This window comes from Sapajus apella, unplaced genomic scaffold (genome assembly GCF_009761245.1).
Source record: "Sapajus apella isolate SASKATOON/1434 unplaced genomic scaffold, GSC_monkey_1.0 scaffold20, whole genome shotgun sequence".
In the NCBI taxonomy this organism is placed as follows: Eukaryota; Metazoa; Chordata; class Mammalia; order Primates; family Cebidae; genus Sapajus; species Sapajus apella.
Window position 1 is genome coordinate 9777275 of NW_022436960.1, and position 18789 is coordinate 9796063.

General features: G+C 41.6%; 1 protein-coding gene across 19 annotated transcripts in view; it reads right to left on the reverse strand.

The window, feature by feature from the left end:
• The window catches only part of UNC79 (unc-79 homolog, NALCN channel complex subunit), a 279776-nt gene that overhangs the window by 117695 nt on the left and 143292 nt on the right, over positions 1–18789 (reverse strand). For 18 of the 19 annotated variants that reach the window (XM_032287551.1, XM_032287562.1, XM_032287558.1 and 15 more), the window contains 8 exons: positions 18295–18485; positions 17575–17698; positions 14884–15024; positions 12081–12302; positions 9487–9714; positions 7237–7378; positions 3563–3642; positions 3330–3478 (listed from right to left, as the gene is read on the reverse strand). In XM_032287551.1, coding sequence (XP_032143442.1) covers positions 3330–3478; positions 3563–3642; positions 7237–7378; positions 9487–9714; positions 12081–12302; positions 14884–15024; positions 17575–17698; positions 18295–18485 — 1277 coding nt within the window. The remainder of the gene's footprint in view (positions 1–3329; positions 3479–3562; positions 3643–7236; positions 7379–9486; positions 9715–12080; positions 12303–14883; positions 15025–17574; positions 17699–18294; positions 18486–18789) is intronic. The other variant, XM_032287552.1, reaches the window with a different exon arrangement.

The window sequence follows — 18789 nt, forward strand, 5'->3', positions numbered from 1 at the left end:
TTTTTTTTTTTTTTTTTTTTTTTTTTTTTTTTTTTTTTTGGTAAAAATGGGGTCTTGCTATGTTACCCAGGCTGGTCTAAAATTCCTGGCCTCAAGCGATCCTCCCACCTCTGCTTTCCGACCTGCTGGAATTAAAGGGATGAGCCACTGTGCCTGGCCTTAAGATTTCCTCCTAATCCTCTCAATGAGTCTGGACTCCAGTCTTCACTGGCCCAAATGACTCCTGCTTCCCAAGACTTCCTCCAGGTCTCCTCTTAGCAGCTGCTTTTTTTTGAAACCCATGACATTGATGCACAAGACCCTCTCCCAATCCTTTGGTCAGCTTGGCACCTGGCTCAGTCTTGCTCCTCACACAGGCCTCTTTGGATGCCATCACTAGATCAAACCCTGGTCTCATTGCCTTCACACCTCCTCATCCTCAGTGGCCTCTGTCTTTACTCTGCTGGATGAGATGCTGACCTCCCCTCTCTAAGGCTGAAAATACCCAAATTCCCCCCAACCCCAGCCTATCCTGACTGAGATACCTCTGCCCTCTTTTGCATACTCTTCTCCCAAATATCAATTCTTCCGGCTTCATCTGCCTCCAATCGTAGACTGGATCCCATAGACAACTACTTCATCATTCCAGAATCCTCATCCCTCTGAGCTTCCATCATAACCATATCACCAGTCCCCAGTCCTGAATAAATCCTTTGCCCATTTGCTCTCATCCACTCCCAGGCCCTTGAACGCCAGAGGAAAAGAAATCCAAACCCCTACTAACTTGGTCCACTGCAAACTGGTGCTAGCTAACCTCAGTTGAACCCTAAAGCTGGTGATTCTTTGGTTATTTCTTGTTAACTTCTTGCTGCTTTCCTCATATGGGCTTTGCCATACTCTTTTCCATGTTCCTGAAGTTCCCAACCCAATGTCTAACATCCCCCTCTCAGGAGAAGATATCAACACCTAATATTCTTAGGGCTTAAGCCACCTGTTATAAACTCCCCTTAACGCTTTCTCTTTTCTTCAAAATTTATATTCTTTCAAAGGAAAGGGTATTCTTCCTGTTTTCCACCCTACCCTTTGTTCCTGATCGCACACTCTCCTGCCTTCCAGAACTTGGACCCACTGTTTTCTTTCTCTGGTCCTTTCCCACTGACCATAAATATATACTGATTTTCTTTATCCTAAAAATCCTTAATGTCTACTCCCTTTTCTCTCTAAGTATCTAATGTTTCCTTTTTTTCTCTCTCTCTCTCTCTTTTTTTTTTTTTTTTTTTAAATTATTGAGACAGAGTTTCGCTCTTGTTGCCCAGGTTGGAGTGCAACGGCACAATCTCAGCTCACCACAACCTCCACTTCCCGGGTTCAAGTGATTCTCCTGCCTCAGCCTCCCAAGTAGCTGGGACTACAGGCACATGCCACCACCACTGGCTAATTTTGTATTTTTAGTAGAGACGGTTTCACCATGTTGATCAGGCTGGTCTCGAACTCCCAACGTCAAGTGATCCTCCCACCTCGGCCTCTCAAAGTGCTGGGATTACAGGCATGAGCCACTGCACCTGACCTCCTTTCCTCTTCTAACAAAACTTTCAAGAGAAAGTTCTGTGTTATGTGTTTATATTCAGTAAGCCTTTGCAATGTGCTCTGAGCACTCTCTTAAATGTGGGTGCTTTCTAAAGATCTCTTTTTCCTCCATACTCATTTTATTAAAGCATACCTCTGACTCTATTTTAAGATCTGCCGTGGATCTCCAAACATCATTAAATAAAATCCCTATCTTCAAGGCCTTTCATACTTGGGTCCCCATCTACTTCTCCAGCCTCATTTTCCATTACTCCCTTACATCCACACCATCCAGCAAAAACAAACAAACAAACCAAAAACAAAGCTTTAGTATCCCCCAAGTATGCCCTGTTCATTTCTGGTCTCTTCTTTCCAACTCTGCCATCTGTTTGCTCTTGACATTCCCATGCTTTACAATATGCCCCACCCATCTCAAATCTCTACCAGTAAAAATTCTGTCATTATCTCAACGCCCATTCAAGTGGTACTGTCTCCAGAGTCTTTCATCATTCATTATTCATCCAGAAATGCTTTTTCCCACCTTTGAGCTGTATAAAGCAGTCATTTATCACATTCCTTTGGAGTGACAGTGACTTATATATACATGGAGTGACCATTAATCTTAGTTTAACCATGACTGTCGAGTTTATACTCATCCTCTTGGGGCTATATGAAGACCACCTCTCTTCACTCTCAAACGCAGACCAATTTGAATACTAAATTGCACGGTCACCTTTTCTCTATATAGGATTCACCCCTTTCCAAACTAGATTGCAAATTCCCTAAGTACCTAGAATAATAATGTATACAGTAAGCCCTCATGTTGTTGAATGAATAATAAATAAACAAAATGAGTAAAGAAAGGTAGAGCCTTAAAGTGGTTTTGTCATCAAGTTAACCTGAACCAATATTTTCCTTTTTTACCGACTCATTCTCATACATATAAACTAAGAATGTTTCTAATTTACTTCGAGGAAGATTGCAAGAGTTATTTTAAGGTTTACAGGAGGAAAAAACAATGTAAATCTAGGGTAACAATTTTATTATAATTTTCAAAATGTCTCTACAAAATAACTTATGAGATAGCATATGGAGAGATTTAGATATCTATTAGCAGTTCTGTTTTAAGTAACAAAGTAGATAAGGCCTTAATTATACTAGGTAAATAGTAACATATATTTTGGCATTTTTCTTTTTCTTTTTTTTTTTTTGAGATGGAGTCTCACACTGTCACCCAGGCTGGAGTGCAGTGGCACCATCCTGGCTCACTGCAACCTCTACCTTCTAGGTTCAAGCAATTCTCCTACCTCAGCCTCCTAAGTAGCTGGGATTACAGGCACACCCAACCACACCCTGCTAATTTTTCTATTAGTAGAGACGGGTTTCACCATGTTGGTCAGGCTGGTCTCAAACTCCTGACCTGGTGATCCGCCCACCTCAGCCTCCCAAAGTGCTGGGATTACAGGCGTGAGCCACCGCATCTGGCCACATTTTTCTATGTTTTCTATATTCTTAAGCCATCTAACAAGTGAAAAGCATAAAATAATTTTTACTTTAAGTTTTCTATTTATTCAGTGTCCGGCAAATGGAAATTACCATTCTTCGTATTAATATACTTTTAAATTAGACTAAAAAAGAAAAATAAATGTAGCTCCTATAGGCAATCGAGCTGTCCTGGCTTGAAAAATAACCCAAACAAGCTAGTTAAGTCTTAATGTAACTTTAATTTTCACAACGAAAGCCTAATATATAAACAAACAAAATAAACCATTAGGAAGACGTACCTTGCAATCAACATATGGTCCTGAATGTAGGCTAAAAATTGAGGGTGATCTTTTCTGGCAATGTATAAACACTCTCCATGCAGACAGAGAATCTTCAGGCAATTGAGCATATTAAAAAGAATATCTGGCTCCTCAAACTTAGCCATTTCCTATGCAAAGAACCACACGGTTACTAAGTTATCCAAAACAGTAATGCTACCAAGCCAAGTATTCAAAGACATCTGAAAATATACCTGAAAAATGGTATATATTAGTCTCAATGTTACTGGAAGCTGTTGGTAGCAAAATTTTCTTTCGGTATCATTCTTTACTGCTGTGAAGAAATAATTACACAAAGATTAGGCTAACTCTTCCTTTCCCCCATCATTCATCAATTTATCAAGATCATAAAAACCAAGAGGAGTAAAACATCAACATAGAATGTATGTAAAAATTGTTCCAGAAATATTTTTATTTGCTCTCCAAATTAGCATATATCCCTTCTATGATACAAGTGCTGGAAATCTTTTAAATTGAGGCTTCCCAGTTTCCATTTTCCACTGCACAGTCTATTATGTATTCAGATATCTTTGCCCTGGAGCTACCCCTACCCAGACATCTGAATCCATGATGGACTGCATAGTGCTGCTAGTTCTGCTGCTCCCTGGAGAGACCTGGAACCTGCTAGCCATGCCTTCCTAATTGGAAGGGAGACATACAGGTATTCAAGAGAGGTGTTCAAGTCATACTAGCAACTAAAGTGGTTTATCCCATGGATTCTCACAAAAAGGGGCACATTTTGAAACAGTTGAACAGGTTCAAATGAGAACAACTACTCATGCTTTTCACCTTCTCGTGAGGATCTCTAAAACTTTTGCCCCCATAGTGGGGGCAGCAATACATTATAAATGAGGCATGCTAGAGAAAAGAATTCACAAGTTAACCAGATGCAGGAACTAGTGCAGAATGTGATTTTAACGTTTTGGCAATCCCTAGGATCAGAGGCAAAAGGAAAAAGGAAATTGCTTAATTTTGACCATTGCTCCAAGGCAGTCAAATTCTCTCAGTCTAAATACTGAAAAGTCCATTGGGAATCTTCCACCTGAATGTATTTTAAATGCTTATCATACGTACCTGACAGTTTTGTTTTATACGAAAGTTTTAAATACATTTTTGGTGGTGGATATATCTGACAGCTCTAAGAAATAGGGGCCAGGCCTCAAGATGGGAAAAAAGGAAACACACTACAAGAGAGGGGAAGTCTCTGAACACACGTCAACAGAGCACCCCCAAATTCTAGGACAGATCTCCAGGTCACCGCCTGAAGGCCCACAGAGTAGAGGCAGGAGGGAGGCTCTGAACAGCAGGGAACCCTGGTTTTGGAAGAAAGAAAAGAGGGGCTCCCCCGCAGAGACAATTTATAACTGCATCCTGCAGACAGCAGAGAGCCTGAGCAGGAAAAGAGGAGCTCCTCCTGAAGCTGCCACAGGAGGCTGGAGGAGCATTCAGGGGAGAATAGAGCATGTGTTTTAATAAGTGGACTGTATAACAATTCAGCAAGAAAAAGAATAACATTTGAAAAGAAATTGCTGGCTGGGTGCAGTGGCTCATGCTGGTAATCCTAGCACTTTGGGAGGCTGAGGCTGGTGGATCACTTGAGGTCAGGAGCTCCAGACCAGCCTGGCCAACATGGCAAAACCCTGTCTCTACAAAAAAAAAAAAAATTAGCCAGGCATGGTGGCGGGTGCCTGTAGTCCCAGCTACTTAGGAGACTGAGACAGGAGAATCGCTTGAACCTGGCGGGCAGCGGTTGCAGTGGGCCAAGATCACACCACTGCACTCCAGCCTGGGCAACAGAGTGAGACCCTGTCTCAAAAAAAAAAAAAAAAAAAAAGAAAAGAAATTGCTTAATTTTATCAATTGTTTCAATAAAATATTACATATAAAAAAAAGCGGCAGTTAACTGATCTGTGTAATAGCTTAGGTTTAAAAAATACATTTGCATAGAAAGAGTACAGGCTATTGGATCATGCGTGAAGTCCCAGCTTTCCTCAGGCATCAATGCCTGAGAAACACAACGCGGGCCTGGGCCCTGGATGCTGCAGCACCTAAAGCAAGTTAATTAATCCTAAATTAAACTAGAGGACTTGGGTTCCAGTCTCAACCCTGACACTAATTAGTTGTTTCCAATTCCTAGGTCCCCAGCCCAGGGACACCCAGGCTTGGAGCTGGGGAGTGGAGCTTTTGTTGGTGTTTCAGCTTCTCAGTGATTCCGACGTTCCATTACAGCTGTGGAATTATGTGAAATATGAAGTGTAAATTGTGAATAAATAGTAGCAATGACATGGCCAGGGGCAAGTCGTTTAACCCATCTGGGAATTATTTTCCTCATCTGCCAAGTGCAAAGGCTAAACAGGATCAGCAGATTGCAAACTTCTTTTCTGCTTTGTTTACAGAAAATCTTAGAATTCCAACACATGGCCGGATGTGGTGGCCCACGCTATAATCCCAGGACTTCGTGAGGTTGAGATGGGTGGATCAATTGAGTCTAGGAGTTTGAGAACAGCCTGAGCAACACAGCAAAACCCCATCTCTACAAAAAGTTTTCAAAATTAGCCGGGCATGGTGGAGCGTGTCTGTGGTCCCAGCTACTCAGGAGGCTGAGGTGGGAGGATTGCTTGAGCCAGGGAGGTCAAGGCTGCAGTGAGCTGTGATCAAGCTACTGCCCTCCAGCCTGGATGAAGGAGCAAGACCCCATCTAAAAAAAAAAAAAAAAAAAAAAAGGACCCCAACACATGAAAGAGAGCAAGTCGGAGTGATCTGGCAGAAGCAATAAGCAAGGTAGGAAGCCTGGGTCTTTATATTTTGCTCTCATCTGCCCGCCGCCGCCGGGGTCGCCCCAATTGAGGATATTCCAAAGGAAATCACACGGACCATTAACAGCTCCAAGAAGTGCACATGGAAAACCAGTGAACCAGATCACGTAGGGTGTTCCTTCAAATTGCAAGTTTTATGACATGAAATAGTGTGAGCTATGATATTCATACACAATTCACCATTCATATGATCCACGGAGAAGCAGTTAGTTCTGACCAAAGATTTTATATGGTTACCTTCGTGTGAATAAGACACCCCCCAGTTGCAGTGAGCCCCAGAAAACAGTCCCCTAATAATATTTGCTGCTCATTGAAGGAATGATGTCAAGCCCATGCCTCCCGATACCGGAGTGGGCTCCCAGGAGTAAGCTGTTCTATCTCTTCTGGATCATGGATGCAGGAAGATTAAAAAGCTGCCCAAATTTGCCCAGATCTCATAAATCCCCAGAGTGCCACCATTCAGAGCTAGAAATCCAGCTTTCCCAGAGCCACATGGAGTGACATCCTGAAATTCCTAAATGCCCTCATGTGAGAGCAGCTAGAGTATGATTCCTGAGGCTGTCTGCCGTCTGGCTGCCCTCACTGCATCCACCCAAGAGCCTTGAGGCAAATGAGAAAGAATACATCCCCCAGTGCCTGCTAAGAGCCACCAAAGTAGCCTTCAAGCTCAACCTGCGCAGCCCAACCTCCAGGGCCCCATTGCTTCTAGCCAAAAATGCTCTGCTTTGGCCAAATGCATTGAGTGGCTGTCAAGATTGTCAGCACCCAGGCTTGGTCTACAGAGAACACCACACATTGTAAGTAGGGAGGCAATGAGTTTTTACCGAAAACTGGAGCCCGCTGCCAGAAAGATGCTCAGGGAACTAGATTCTATGGGAACTGTAACAGATCTGTTCTCTTTACAATCTGGTGGGAAACGTTCCTCTGCACGAGTTTATACTAAGGAAACCATGTCTGATTTTGCCCAAGTTGATATTAAACCAAGAACTCAGTGATTTGAACATCAGGCCCTGTGCACACAGTGCACTCCCCGGCGGTCAGAGCCCACCTACCTGCAAGTTCCGCGGGCTCAGTGCGATTGCCCGGGTTCTCCCCATGCTTGCTTGCAGGATTCTCCTCCTCCTCCCCTTCAGGGCCTATGATAAACTCTGGTCTGGAAGAAAGGAGGCTATCCTCAAGGCTGTCTGTGGGCTCCTGAAATAAACAGGGCAGGCAGCCAAATGAGCAGCCCTGGAGGGGTGTAAGAAACAGTTTGGCTCAGCTCAGCAAAGCTGGACTGCGCACCCTGTGTCCCAGGATCCATGCTGCTGGGCCCAGAGGTGAAGGCACCACATCCAGAAGACTCTGGAGCTTATTGCCAGAAGAGTGAAAAGAAATCTCTATCCGTTGTTGCTGAAACATTTTCTTTTACTTCAAATACATGAAGAAGATCAAAAACATCGTTAAATCTTCCCAGGCCTACTTTCTCATCTCTGCATTAGTTTCTGAGATCAGTGCCCACTCACCAAGTCACTCCCACCCATGTACATTTTCTTCAATAACAGTACTTAATTAGGAAGAAATAATAATGGGTTCAGAGCTATATTAAGATGCAAATAGCCAGGCGTAGTGGCTCACACCTGTAATCCCAGCACTTTGGGAGGCCGAGATGGGCAAATCACAAGGTCAGGAGTTAAGACCAGCCTGACCAACATGGTGAAACCCCGTCTCTACTGAAAATACAAAAATTAGCCGGGCGTGGTGGTGCGTGCCTGTAATCCCAGCTACTCAGGGGGCTGAGGCAGGAGAATCGCTTGAACCTGGGAGGCGGAGGTTGCAGTGAGCTGAGATCACATCACTGCACTCCAGCCTGGATGACAGAGCAAGGCTTTGTCTCAAAAAAAAAAAAAAAAGATGCAAATACTGGCCAGGTGTGGTGGTTCATTCCTGTAATCCCAATGTTTTGGGAGGCTGAGGCAGAAGGGTTGCTTGAGGGCAGGATTTGAAATCAGCCTAGGCAACATAGTGAGATCTCATCTCTAAAAGAATGTTTTAAGTTATCCAGGCTTGGTGGCATGACTGTGCCTAGTTACTCAGGAGGCTGAGGTGGGAGGATTCCTTAAGCCCAGGATTTTGAGTCTGCAGCTATTCATGATCACACCACTGCACTCCTGGGTGACAGAGCAAGACCCTATCTCTAAATAATAATAATAATAAATAAATTTTTTAAAAAAATTTAAAGACACGGCTGGGTGGAGTGTCTCACACCTGTAATCCCAGCACTTTGGGAGGGCAAGGCAGGCAGATCATAAGATCAGGAGTTTGAGACCAGCTTGACCAACATGGTGAAACCCCGTCTCTACAAAAAATACAAAAATTAGCCAGGCATGGTAGTACACTCCTGTAATTCCAGCTACTTAGGAGGCTGAGGCAACAGAATAGCTTGAATCTAGGAAGGCAGGTTACAGTGAACTGAAATTGCGCCACTGCACTCCAGCCTGGGTGACAGAGTGAGATTCTGTCTCAAAAAAAAAACAAAAAAAAAAATTTTAAGACACAAATATTGGTTGTCCAGGGTGGTCAAATTTTTAGGAGCAAGAAAATACTACAACATGTGAGTTACACAGAGGAAGGTATGGTAATCCAAGTGTCTGCCAACAGCTAGATGGAGAAAAAAATGCATACATTTGGCCAGGTGTGGTGGCTCACGCCTGTATTTCCAGCACTTTGGGAGGCCAGGGCAGGTAGATCACTTTAGCTCAGGAGTTCAAGACCAGCCTGGGCAACATGGCAAACCCCATCTCCACAAAAAATAAAAATTAGCCAGGCGTGGTAGTGGGCGCCTATAGTCCCAGCTCCTTGGGAGGCTGAGGTGAGAGAATCACCTGAGCCTGGGAGGCAGAGGTTGCAGTGAGCCATGATCAAGCCACTGCACTCCAGCCTCAGTGACAGAGTGAGACACTGTCTAAAAAATAAAAAAAAATTTTGTTTAATAAATTTTACAGTATTCATTGTCACTTAAACTTTGTAATAAAAGTTCTTTCAATAATAGTAGTAATGCATGAATGCATGAAACTGTATGAACAGAGGTGCTACAATGCTCACTCAAGCCATTTAATAGAATTCTATAGGGTGGCTCCAGTTTGTATCCCTCTCCAGGAGCCTGAGCTGGCAGAAGCAATGGGAAAACTTTCCTTTAACAAAGTCTCACATATAACCCAGCATGGAGTATAAGATGATGCTGGAGGAAGACTCCATTACATCAGCTACTGCAGTCTTTAATGCAATTATACATGGGTCATCTCTTTTCTTCAACTGCTTACCACCAACCGGCTTTCTTCTTTGGGAGCTAATCTCTCCAGGAGTTCACAAGCAAGCTGATAGCAGAGGATACTAGACTGACATAAGTTGCACTCAGTTGCTTTTTCGTCCTTCTGGCAGGTGTGGGATCCCCCCCAGGGGGCTTGGAAGACATTGTTTATAATAGAAATAATGTCCTTTGACAAGCTGTGATCTAAACCCATCGTGATTCCATCATCTTGTAACTCCATCTGAAAGACATAGAAAAAAGGACACACACACACACAAAAAAAAAAAAGGAAAAAAAAAGAAAAGAAGAAGTAGTTTGGTCCATTTGTCCAATATTCCATTGGCACACTACTTGGGGATAATTTTCACTAACTGACAGCAATATTGAATTATTTAAAGACAATATAGGCTTCAAGACCATGAATATACATTGCTGTCCATGGGTTTTTCTAGAAGGAATGTAAACACAAGACAACGCAATTGGAATTACTTTAAAAATCAAGTAGGACATTTAAAAGAGAGTTGTTGTTTTTAGCTCATCAGTTTGTGAGATCTTACACATTTTTAAAATGCTGCTCCTCACCTAGAGTCCAGATCTTGGTTTTTAAATACCATGAACCACTAAAAGGAACCAGGGCTCCTTGGAGAAATGGCTGAATTCCAGGGTTGGGGCTAGGAAAATATAAGATGAGCCTGGGCCGGGCGTGGTGGCTCAAGCCTGTAATCCCAGCACTTTGGGAGGCCGAGGCGGGTGGATCACGAGGTCAAGAGATCAAGACCATGCTGGTCAACATGGTGAAACCCCCTCTCTACTAAAAATACAAAACATTAGCTGGGCATGGTGGCGCGTGCCTGTAATCCCAGCTACTGAGGAGGTTGAGGCAGGAGAATTGCCTGAACCCAGGAGGCGGAGATTGAGGTGAGCCAAGATCGCGCCATTGCACTCCAGCCTGGGTAACAAGAGTGAAACTCTGTCTCAGAAAAAAAAAATAATAATAAGATGAGCCTGGAAGATCTTATCACACCAAAAATTAAGGAAGAGTTCACAGAAGGATGTGGACGTGCCAAAAGAACACAGGAGCCAGCTCAAAAAGATTCCCACTGGCCAACTGTGAAATAATACAAGCATCAAAACACAGAATCAAAGTCACAGATTATAACCCACCAAATTACATAAAAATCCATGGATACTGCGGGAATGAGTAGATAAATAAACACATAAATGGGAAAAGAGAAACTATTTCATCGGTAGAATACCAGCTAATACATTTAGAAAGAAATGATGGAATTAGAAAATTATCACTTGACTGCCATAATAGTAATAATTGATGAATCATCCATTGATGCTAAAGCTAGTGGATGAAAGTCTGATAATAAACATGAAATCTCATAAGGTATTTATAAGTTACTTATTAGTTACAAAAGGGAAAACAGTGACTTTATCACAGAAAAACCTGGCAAATTTTGGTCCCTTGGTTAAGGTGACCAAAGTTATCACAGTAATGGGACATCATTGTATCTTATGCCTGCTGACATGATCCATTACAAAGGTTGTAACATCACATCTGTGGTCTTCCTGCCAAAAAATGGATGGCCCAAATTAATTCATAAAGAAGCATCAGACAAACTCAAATTGAGGAACATTCCACAAAACAACTGGACTACACTCGTCAAAAATGTCAAGGCCCCGTAAATATACACAACTACGATGTGCCCACAAAAATTAAAAATAATTTTTTTTAAAAGTCAAGGACATGAAAGATAAAGACTGAGGAACCATCCTGGATTAAAGAAGACAAAGGAGACAGTACATATAATTGCAGTGAGTGCTCCTACAGTGTTCCTTAATCAAAACCAGACTTTTTTCTCTTGCTATAAAGATGATATTATTATATTAATTTTGAAAATTAATAATTTCTGTAAGTTACATAGAAGTACCACAACACTATAAATTTCCTGATTTTGATAACTGTACTGTGGTTATGTAAGAGAATGTCCTTATTTTTTAGAAAATACACTCTGAAATGTGCAGGGATAAAAGGGCATCATGTTTGTGATTTAGTCTCAAACAATCTATTAAAAAATTAATGCATACACATGCAGAGAAAGAGAGACAGAAGCAGATGTGGTAAATGTTAACATCTGGAGAATTGCAGGGAGGAGTATTTGGGAATTCTTTATCATATTCTTGTAACTGTTCCGCAAATCTGAAATTATTTCAAAATAAAAGATTAAAAAGAAATGTTCTAATCAAAACCTTTTTAACTTCTCTTTTGAAATTAACTTTAAAAATCAATGCATAAAATATATTAAAATTAGCCCTGTCACTATAGGGCTGTTCATCCAATTTATTTAACAGAATCAATTCTAATGATGCTAAGGTGTTTCTAGAATTCCATCCATTCTCATGTGTCAACATCACTGCAGATATTCACGTAAGTAGTTTTCAGACTCTTTAGGAAATCCCCAAAGGAGTTTGCAAAAGGTTTTGGGTGATGCTGCATCATTTCAGTAAGCATGGAGATGCCCAACACAAGGAAAGAATTGCTGTACAACACTTTCCCTCATTCTTCACCTCTGAACTAAAGGAAGCTCATGCTTCAGCTACCTGCTTCAGGAGAAGATCAAACATGAGGATGAAACAATTTAGATTCATTTCATCATCTTCACAATCAAAATCAATAGTCCTTCCTCCTGGGTGTCCAAAATTCTTGAAAGGGCTACGAAACGGACTACGCATAGGACTCCGAAATGGACTCTGGAAAGGGCTATGAAATGGACTGAGCATATTGTGCTGAACTCGTCGACCAGGATCAGAGGCAACACTCACCTGCAAGAAAGAATGGCAACACACAGAAATGAACTCACAGAAGCTCAAATGGCTGTTTAAAATATTTGGGGACTCTACGGAAGGTATTTCCAGCTGTCACACTCATTTCCTTCCTTAGCCAATGGCATTAGTACCTCCAAATACTATGAATCCTCTCAATATATAAAAACAAGAAATAAAACTACCCAAACTTCCTCGTTGTCAGGAAGTAATATCAACACCGTGAAGAAAGAAGGCATAAGTTTTTCATCCCATCAAAAATGTCCAGTTAGACCAGATTGTTCGAATCTACTGAAAACCGTACCCTGAAAAATGAGAATTTACAAAAGCAAAATATTGCAAGATACTTTTTAGAATCAGAAGCACAGAATCTCAGATTGACATGATTAGTTAAAAGATGGTTTCTGGGGATTACAATTATTAAACTATTGTGGAACAGCAATATATGACAAACCTTTTGTACTGGTTATTCTCCATTTGTCCACCCAAGCTCCACTCAGACCCTTACTACCTCCTTGGCCCCACTCTATGCCCAAGGAGTTGTGGACTGAGTCTCCTCTAGCTCCTTTGCTGTCTGGCTTCCAGTTGAGTTCAGTCAATGGTTTCTATTTTTTGGATTTTTTTGTCATTGTTTTGTTTTGGGACAGAGTCCTGCTCTGTTGCCCAGGCTGGAGTGCAGTGGCATGATCACGGCTCACTGCAGGCTCAACCTCCCAGGCTCAAGTGATCCTCCCACTTCAGCCTCCCAAGCAGCTAGGACTAAAGGCATGCATTATCAGGCCCAGCTAATTTTTTCAAAAATTTTTTGTAGAGACAAGGTCTCACAATGTGGGCCAGGCTGGTCTCTATCTAACTCCTGGACTCAAGCGATCCTCCCAGTTCAGCCTCCCAAAGTGCTGGGATTACATAAGCCACCAAGCCTGGCTGGGTTCAGCCAATGGGAGGCACCAGCAGAAGGCCTGAAAGCTGGAGGAAACAGAGGCAGGAGGATTTCTCCCCACTCCCTGCCCACTCAGGTGCCACATCTCTGGGAGCATCCCCGCCACTCCATAACTTCTCTAACCAGCCATTTCTTACAGTGTCAGCTCCCATTTGGTACCCCAAGAACTCTTTCCCTTGTTCCTTCAGCCCTGGGGGAATAAGGACTTTCTACTGGACTGTTCCCAGACTCTGGGTACCTTGTCTACCCATATTGCTCCTTCAGCTCCCTTAAGCTTTCCCATAACTCTATAGGCAGAATCTCTATTAAAGTCTGTCATTTAAAATATCGGGGATAAATTGTGAATCAGGACCCTGACTAACACATCTGTACATCACTCTCAAATCATATTTTTCTCTCTTATTTTTTTTCAATTTTTATTTTAGAACGGGGGGGACACACATGCAGGTTTGTTACAAAGTTATATTGCATGATGCTGAGGTTTGGGGTATGATTGAACCTAAAACTCAGGATATTTTTTCTGTCTTAAAAATCTTCGTAGTAACCACAAAGCTCTTCAAACGGCATTTTTAAGGTAAAGAGGAAGATTACCTCATTAAGAATCAGAATACCCAGGTATTCACCGTGTCGTCTGTAAGAAATCACTTTACTTCACTGAACATCAGGTTAGGTGGTTGTAAAATGAGAATAATGAGTTCTGCCCTGGCTGCCTCACACAATTCTGTGATATTGTTTGTTGTGAACACATTGCACAGAATAAAGGCTACACAAAGGGGTGTCATCTTACAGGTTACAGAAAAAAGAAATAGAGTATAAATGGTTGGCAGCTGGCTCCTATCAGGCAGATGACAAAATAAGTAATGATATTCTTTAAAAACACTGAATACAAACCCACAATCATGTTCCATTTTCTAATTCCTAGATATCAGGTGGAATGGCTGGAGGCCTGTGGCATACAGTGGGGAAAATTTTATAGAGAGGCTTGACAAGGAAAGCGTGGAGAACATTTTCTGCCAACCATCCAATAAGACTCAACCTTTCCACAGCTGTTCATGGCCTGAGAACAGCAGCACATCAGCAGAGACTCTACCAGGCCTCCACAGAAAAATTATCAAAACTGTCCAGCAGTTTGTATGTACTTTAGACCAGACTATATTGGCTTTTCTCATCTACAGTGATGCAAAGGGGTCAATAAAATGGGCTCAGTTGGTTTACAGTGACAGCATCCCTCACAGTCACCACTAGTTGATCGTATCTTCCCAAAACACAAGGAAAAAAAAATCAAACTCCTCCCAAACTCCTCACTCCCAAAGCAAAGCACTTATCTGCCCAGGAGCTGGTAAAAAAAATCTTATTCACCAGGAGACTCATAAAAATGGAATGTTATCAAAAAACCACTTTTTTTCATCAAGGGAGAAAGCTAAAATTCAAAGAAATTAAAAAGAAAATGAAAACTCAATAACTTACTGATTACACACTATACCAAACAAATGTGACTATTTAATGCAATTAAAAAATTAACACGAGATGGGCTGAAAACACATTTTTGGTTTCTTATGACAGTACTTTCAGGCCTAAGATAACTGACAAGGTTTTCCAGAATTTTAAAAGTCAGACAAGAACAAATGTGGCAATAATTACCCTTCGAGATGCAAGGTTCCCTGCCAGTTCATTGACTCTTGATTTTCTTTGATTTGCCAGTTCTTTGACCGAATTAACTCCATCAGAAAACATACTTATTAGTAGTTGAAGAGGAACCATGATATCTAACTCTGATAATACCTAGGGAAAAAAAGGCATATATCCCCCAAAAAACACACGTAAATTTTACAACTCAAAAAAGCTACATTTAATCTTCTTTTTCCAAAGCAGATTATTGAACACGAGGACATTCAGCCTTACACGTATTCTATCAACACAATCATCCTCCAATTTTCATGGTAAGAAAATCAAAGTTATCACTGAACTTTCCCCTTTTCCCACCCCCAAGATCCCATAGGTTGCCATGTTCTTTCTATTAAAACTTCTCAGTTTCTCTTGATGCTGTCCCCCACTCTCCAACCCCACTGCTAGTGCCTTAGATCCCCACCTTTCTCCTGGACTAGCTGTGTTTCTCCAGTCCATCCCCACTCTGATTTGAATGACTCATCCAATCTTGCTGTCTGGTACAACCTGGTGTCAATCTGGGCCCAAATCAAAGTCACCTTATCTGTCATTAATTTGCTGGAGAAAATGCCTTCTTCCTTCAGACAGAATTAACCCATCCCACTTCTCTGCTTTCTTAACCTTTATACATACCTTTATTAGAGCAATTATTACCCTTTGTTCTATTTAATGATCTAATCCTATCCCTCCCACTGTGAGCTGCTTAAAGAAAGGAAGCATGCAGAAAGGACTATTTCCCATCCCATTTTTATTCCACTCCTGGCACATTGGAGCTCTTGCAACGTGTTCCCACAATTAATTATAAATGAGTCAACTCGAACCACTACAGTGTCCACTCTATCCTCCAAATAGACCAAGGCTGGAAAACCTCCTTCAACTGCAGCGTTCTGTCTTATAAACCAAGGTTGGATGAAAGCCCAGTCCATAAAACATACAAATGTAGCCACTGTAGCTACAGAGGGGCCAAAGCTGTATGTATGTTCATTCCCAAAAAGCACAGTGTAAGGGCTGTGCAACTGGGTAACTGAGGCAACATCCAGCCATCTGTAGGAAGACTGGCTTTCTTAAAAGGAGAATTACCAAGGCCGGGTGCGGTGGCTCAAGCCTGTAATCCCAGCACTTTGGGAGGCCGAGGCGGGTGGATCATGAGGTCAAGAGATCGAGACCATCCTGGTCAACATGGTGAAACCCCGTCTCTACTAAAAATACAAAAAATTAGCTGGGCATGGTGGCGCGTGCCTGTAATCCCAGCTACTCAGGAGGCTGAGGCAGGAGAATTGCCTGAACTCAGGAGGCAGAGGTTGCGGTGAGCCAAGATCGCGCCATTGCACTCCAGCCTGGGTAACAAGATCGAAACTCTGACTCAAAAAAAAAAAAAAAAAAAAGGAGAATTACCTTATTGAAATCCATTTGGGAATAAATGGTTAAAATTCTAAATCCCAAAGTTGACTTTTTTTTTTTTTTTTTGAGACAAGGTCTCACTTTGTTGCCCAGCCTAGAGTACAGTGGATTGACCATAGCTCACTGCAGCCTTGACCTCCCGGGCTCAAGAGATCTCCTGGCTTGTCCTCCCAAGTAGCCAGGACTACAGGTACATACCACCACATCCCATTAATTTTTGTATTTTTTGTGAAGATGAGCTTTGGCCATGTTGGCCAGGCTGGTCTCGAACTCCTGATCTCAAGTGATCTGCCCACCTCAGCCTCCCAAAGTGCTAGGATTACAGGTGTGAGCCGCCGCATTGGCCCAAATATTGTTTTAAAAAATGGTACCTTTACTCTTTGTCAAATGTGAATATTGCTCTTTAGTTTCAAACCCAGAAAGGCATCTTTACAACTTGACGAGCTTCCAGGATCCTATCCTTGTATGACACAGAAATGTATCTGCACCTGTAGTTAATCTAAACATTGATTCTGTCCTCATTTTCTCAAACTGTCCAAACTTTATATCAGGTATTCAAATCAATAAACTTTTATTGAACATCTGCTAAATACAAAGCATGTGCCATATTCTAGGAGGAGAGAATGAAGAGGGTTGTAAATACAGAAATGAGTAAGACCTGGCCCCTGAATTCAGGAGCTTGTAATCAGGTGGAGAGACAGACAAAAACTGTGAGACAGAAATAGAACCAAATTCACACAGAGAACCTGTGTAACCAGGGGGAGAAGAAATTCTGATGGGAAGATGAGGGTTTGAAGCAGGGGAAAACTTCACCCAGGAGATAATTTTTGAGATGGACTTTAAAAGGTAGGTTAGAGTTCACAAATACAGCCAGGAGAGAAAGTCACCCCAGGCTGAGGGAACAGCATGAACTACTCCCTAAATCCTTCCCCATCTTTCCAAGTAAAGGACCTGTTTAATATCAAAGATTTATCAGAATCTCACAAGACAGCTATGATACTTTTAATAGCCATTGATGGAAAAATACAAAAGGACCTAAAGCTACTATGAATTCAGTAATATTATTGCACAATTTATATGTTATTAACCACAACTAGAATGACATTTTTGAAATTTACTCATTTATCTATGCATAGGAGATATTTTTTCTTGGCAAACATAGGGACTTGTGGACTCTTTGCTATCTCCCACCCTCTCGACCCAGGAACCTGAAGCTTAGAAGTTAAGAACTATTGCCTAAAATGATCAAAAGTATTATTCACTTACATGAAGCCATAGTAAAGCTTGCTCCTGCACAGAGGAGGGGTATCCTGTAAACCGACAACTAATAAAGCCAAACATCTCCTCCATTGAGAAAGGCAGAGGACAGAGTTCAATGTCAAACATTTTGCTGGAAAGCAGAGCAACAAAAGTAAATGACCAATGGGCATAGACTGGGTTCTACTGATGCCATCAATGTTTTTCTAACTATTCCCTATTTGGAGAGCCAAGCCTTTAGTTTGTATTCTGAACTGTTACCAGCATGTTTCACTTTACTGTAAGAGAAGTTTACATCATTGGAATAGAGATCTTATAAATAATTCATACGATTGTTAATAACCATTACTGTTCTTCTTCATATTAGGTTTAACAGAAAGAGTTGCATTTCTAAGGCATTTGTGTTGCTCCACCACATCTAAAATGTTTTCCCTTTGCACTGTCCCACCACAATCTACCAATTATAATTATATTTGAAAATAAGCAAACAATCTGTTTTTATCTATTCACTATTCCACAAGAACAAAATCTTTTCTGGACAATGCCAAATCATCTTAGCTCAACGTATTCCAGCTATTTCATGTTGGGGTTTCAAGTTTCTCCACAGGGTTGTTAAAAAGTAAATGAGATTATATAAAACACTTAGTAGGGTGACAGGCACACGGTACCTGCTCAACAAACATTAGATATGATTAAAATTACAGTGACTTCATTAAACTACTTACCCACCTTAATACTTCCCTGAATTCTTTTAACTGATTATCTGGGACTTCTGTTCTGATGGCTTCCAGCCATTCCGGCATAATGCACTCCCAGACAGATTGATTGATCACATTGTAGGGGATCAGGCAGAGGATTCGGTTGAGACCTTCCTTCAGCTGAGTCACTGTGCTACAGGACTTATCCCAGTATCCACCAACCTGAAGGGGTTTCCAGAGCCACAGGGAGAAAGAGAAACACACTGGTTACAATTATACTCAAGGACTTCCTAAGGCAATGGGTACAGAGAAATGCCACAATCCATCACATCTGAGTCCTAGGCCAAGAATCTTCAATGTGAGATTGATTTGTAAGATGGCAAACCACCAGGATCCATCAGTTACAGAAAGGAAAACAGTTACAAATAGGTTCAAATATTGATTACAGATTGAATTTTCAATGATTCTACTGTAGACTTTCCAAATCACTCATGAGTTAAAATTCCAAAGATTTATTCCCAACAAG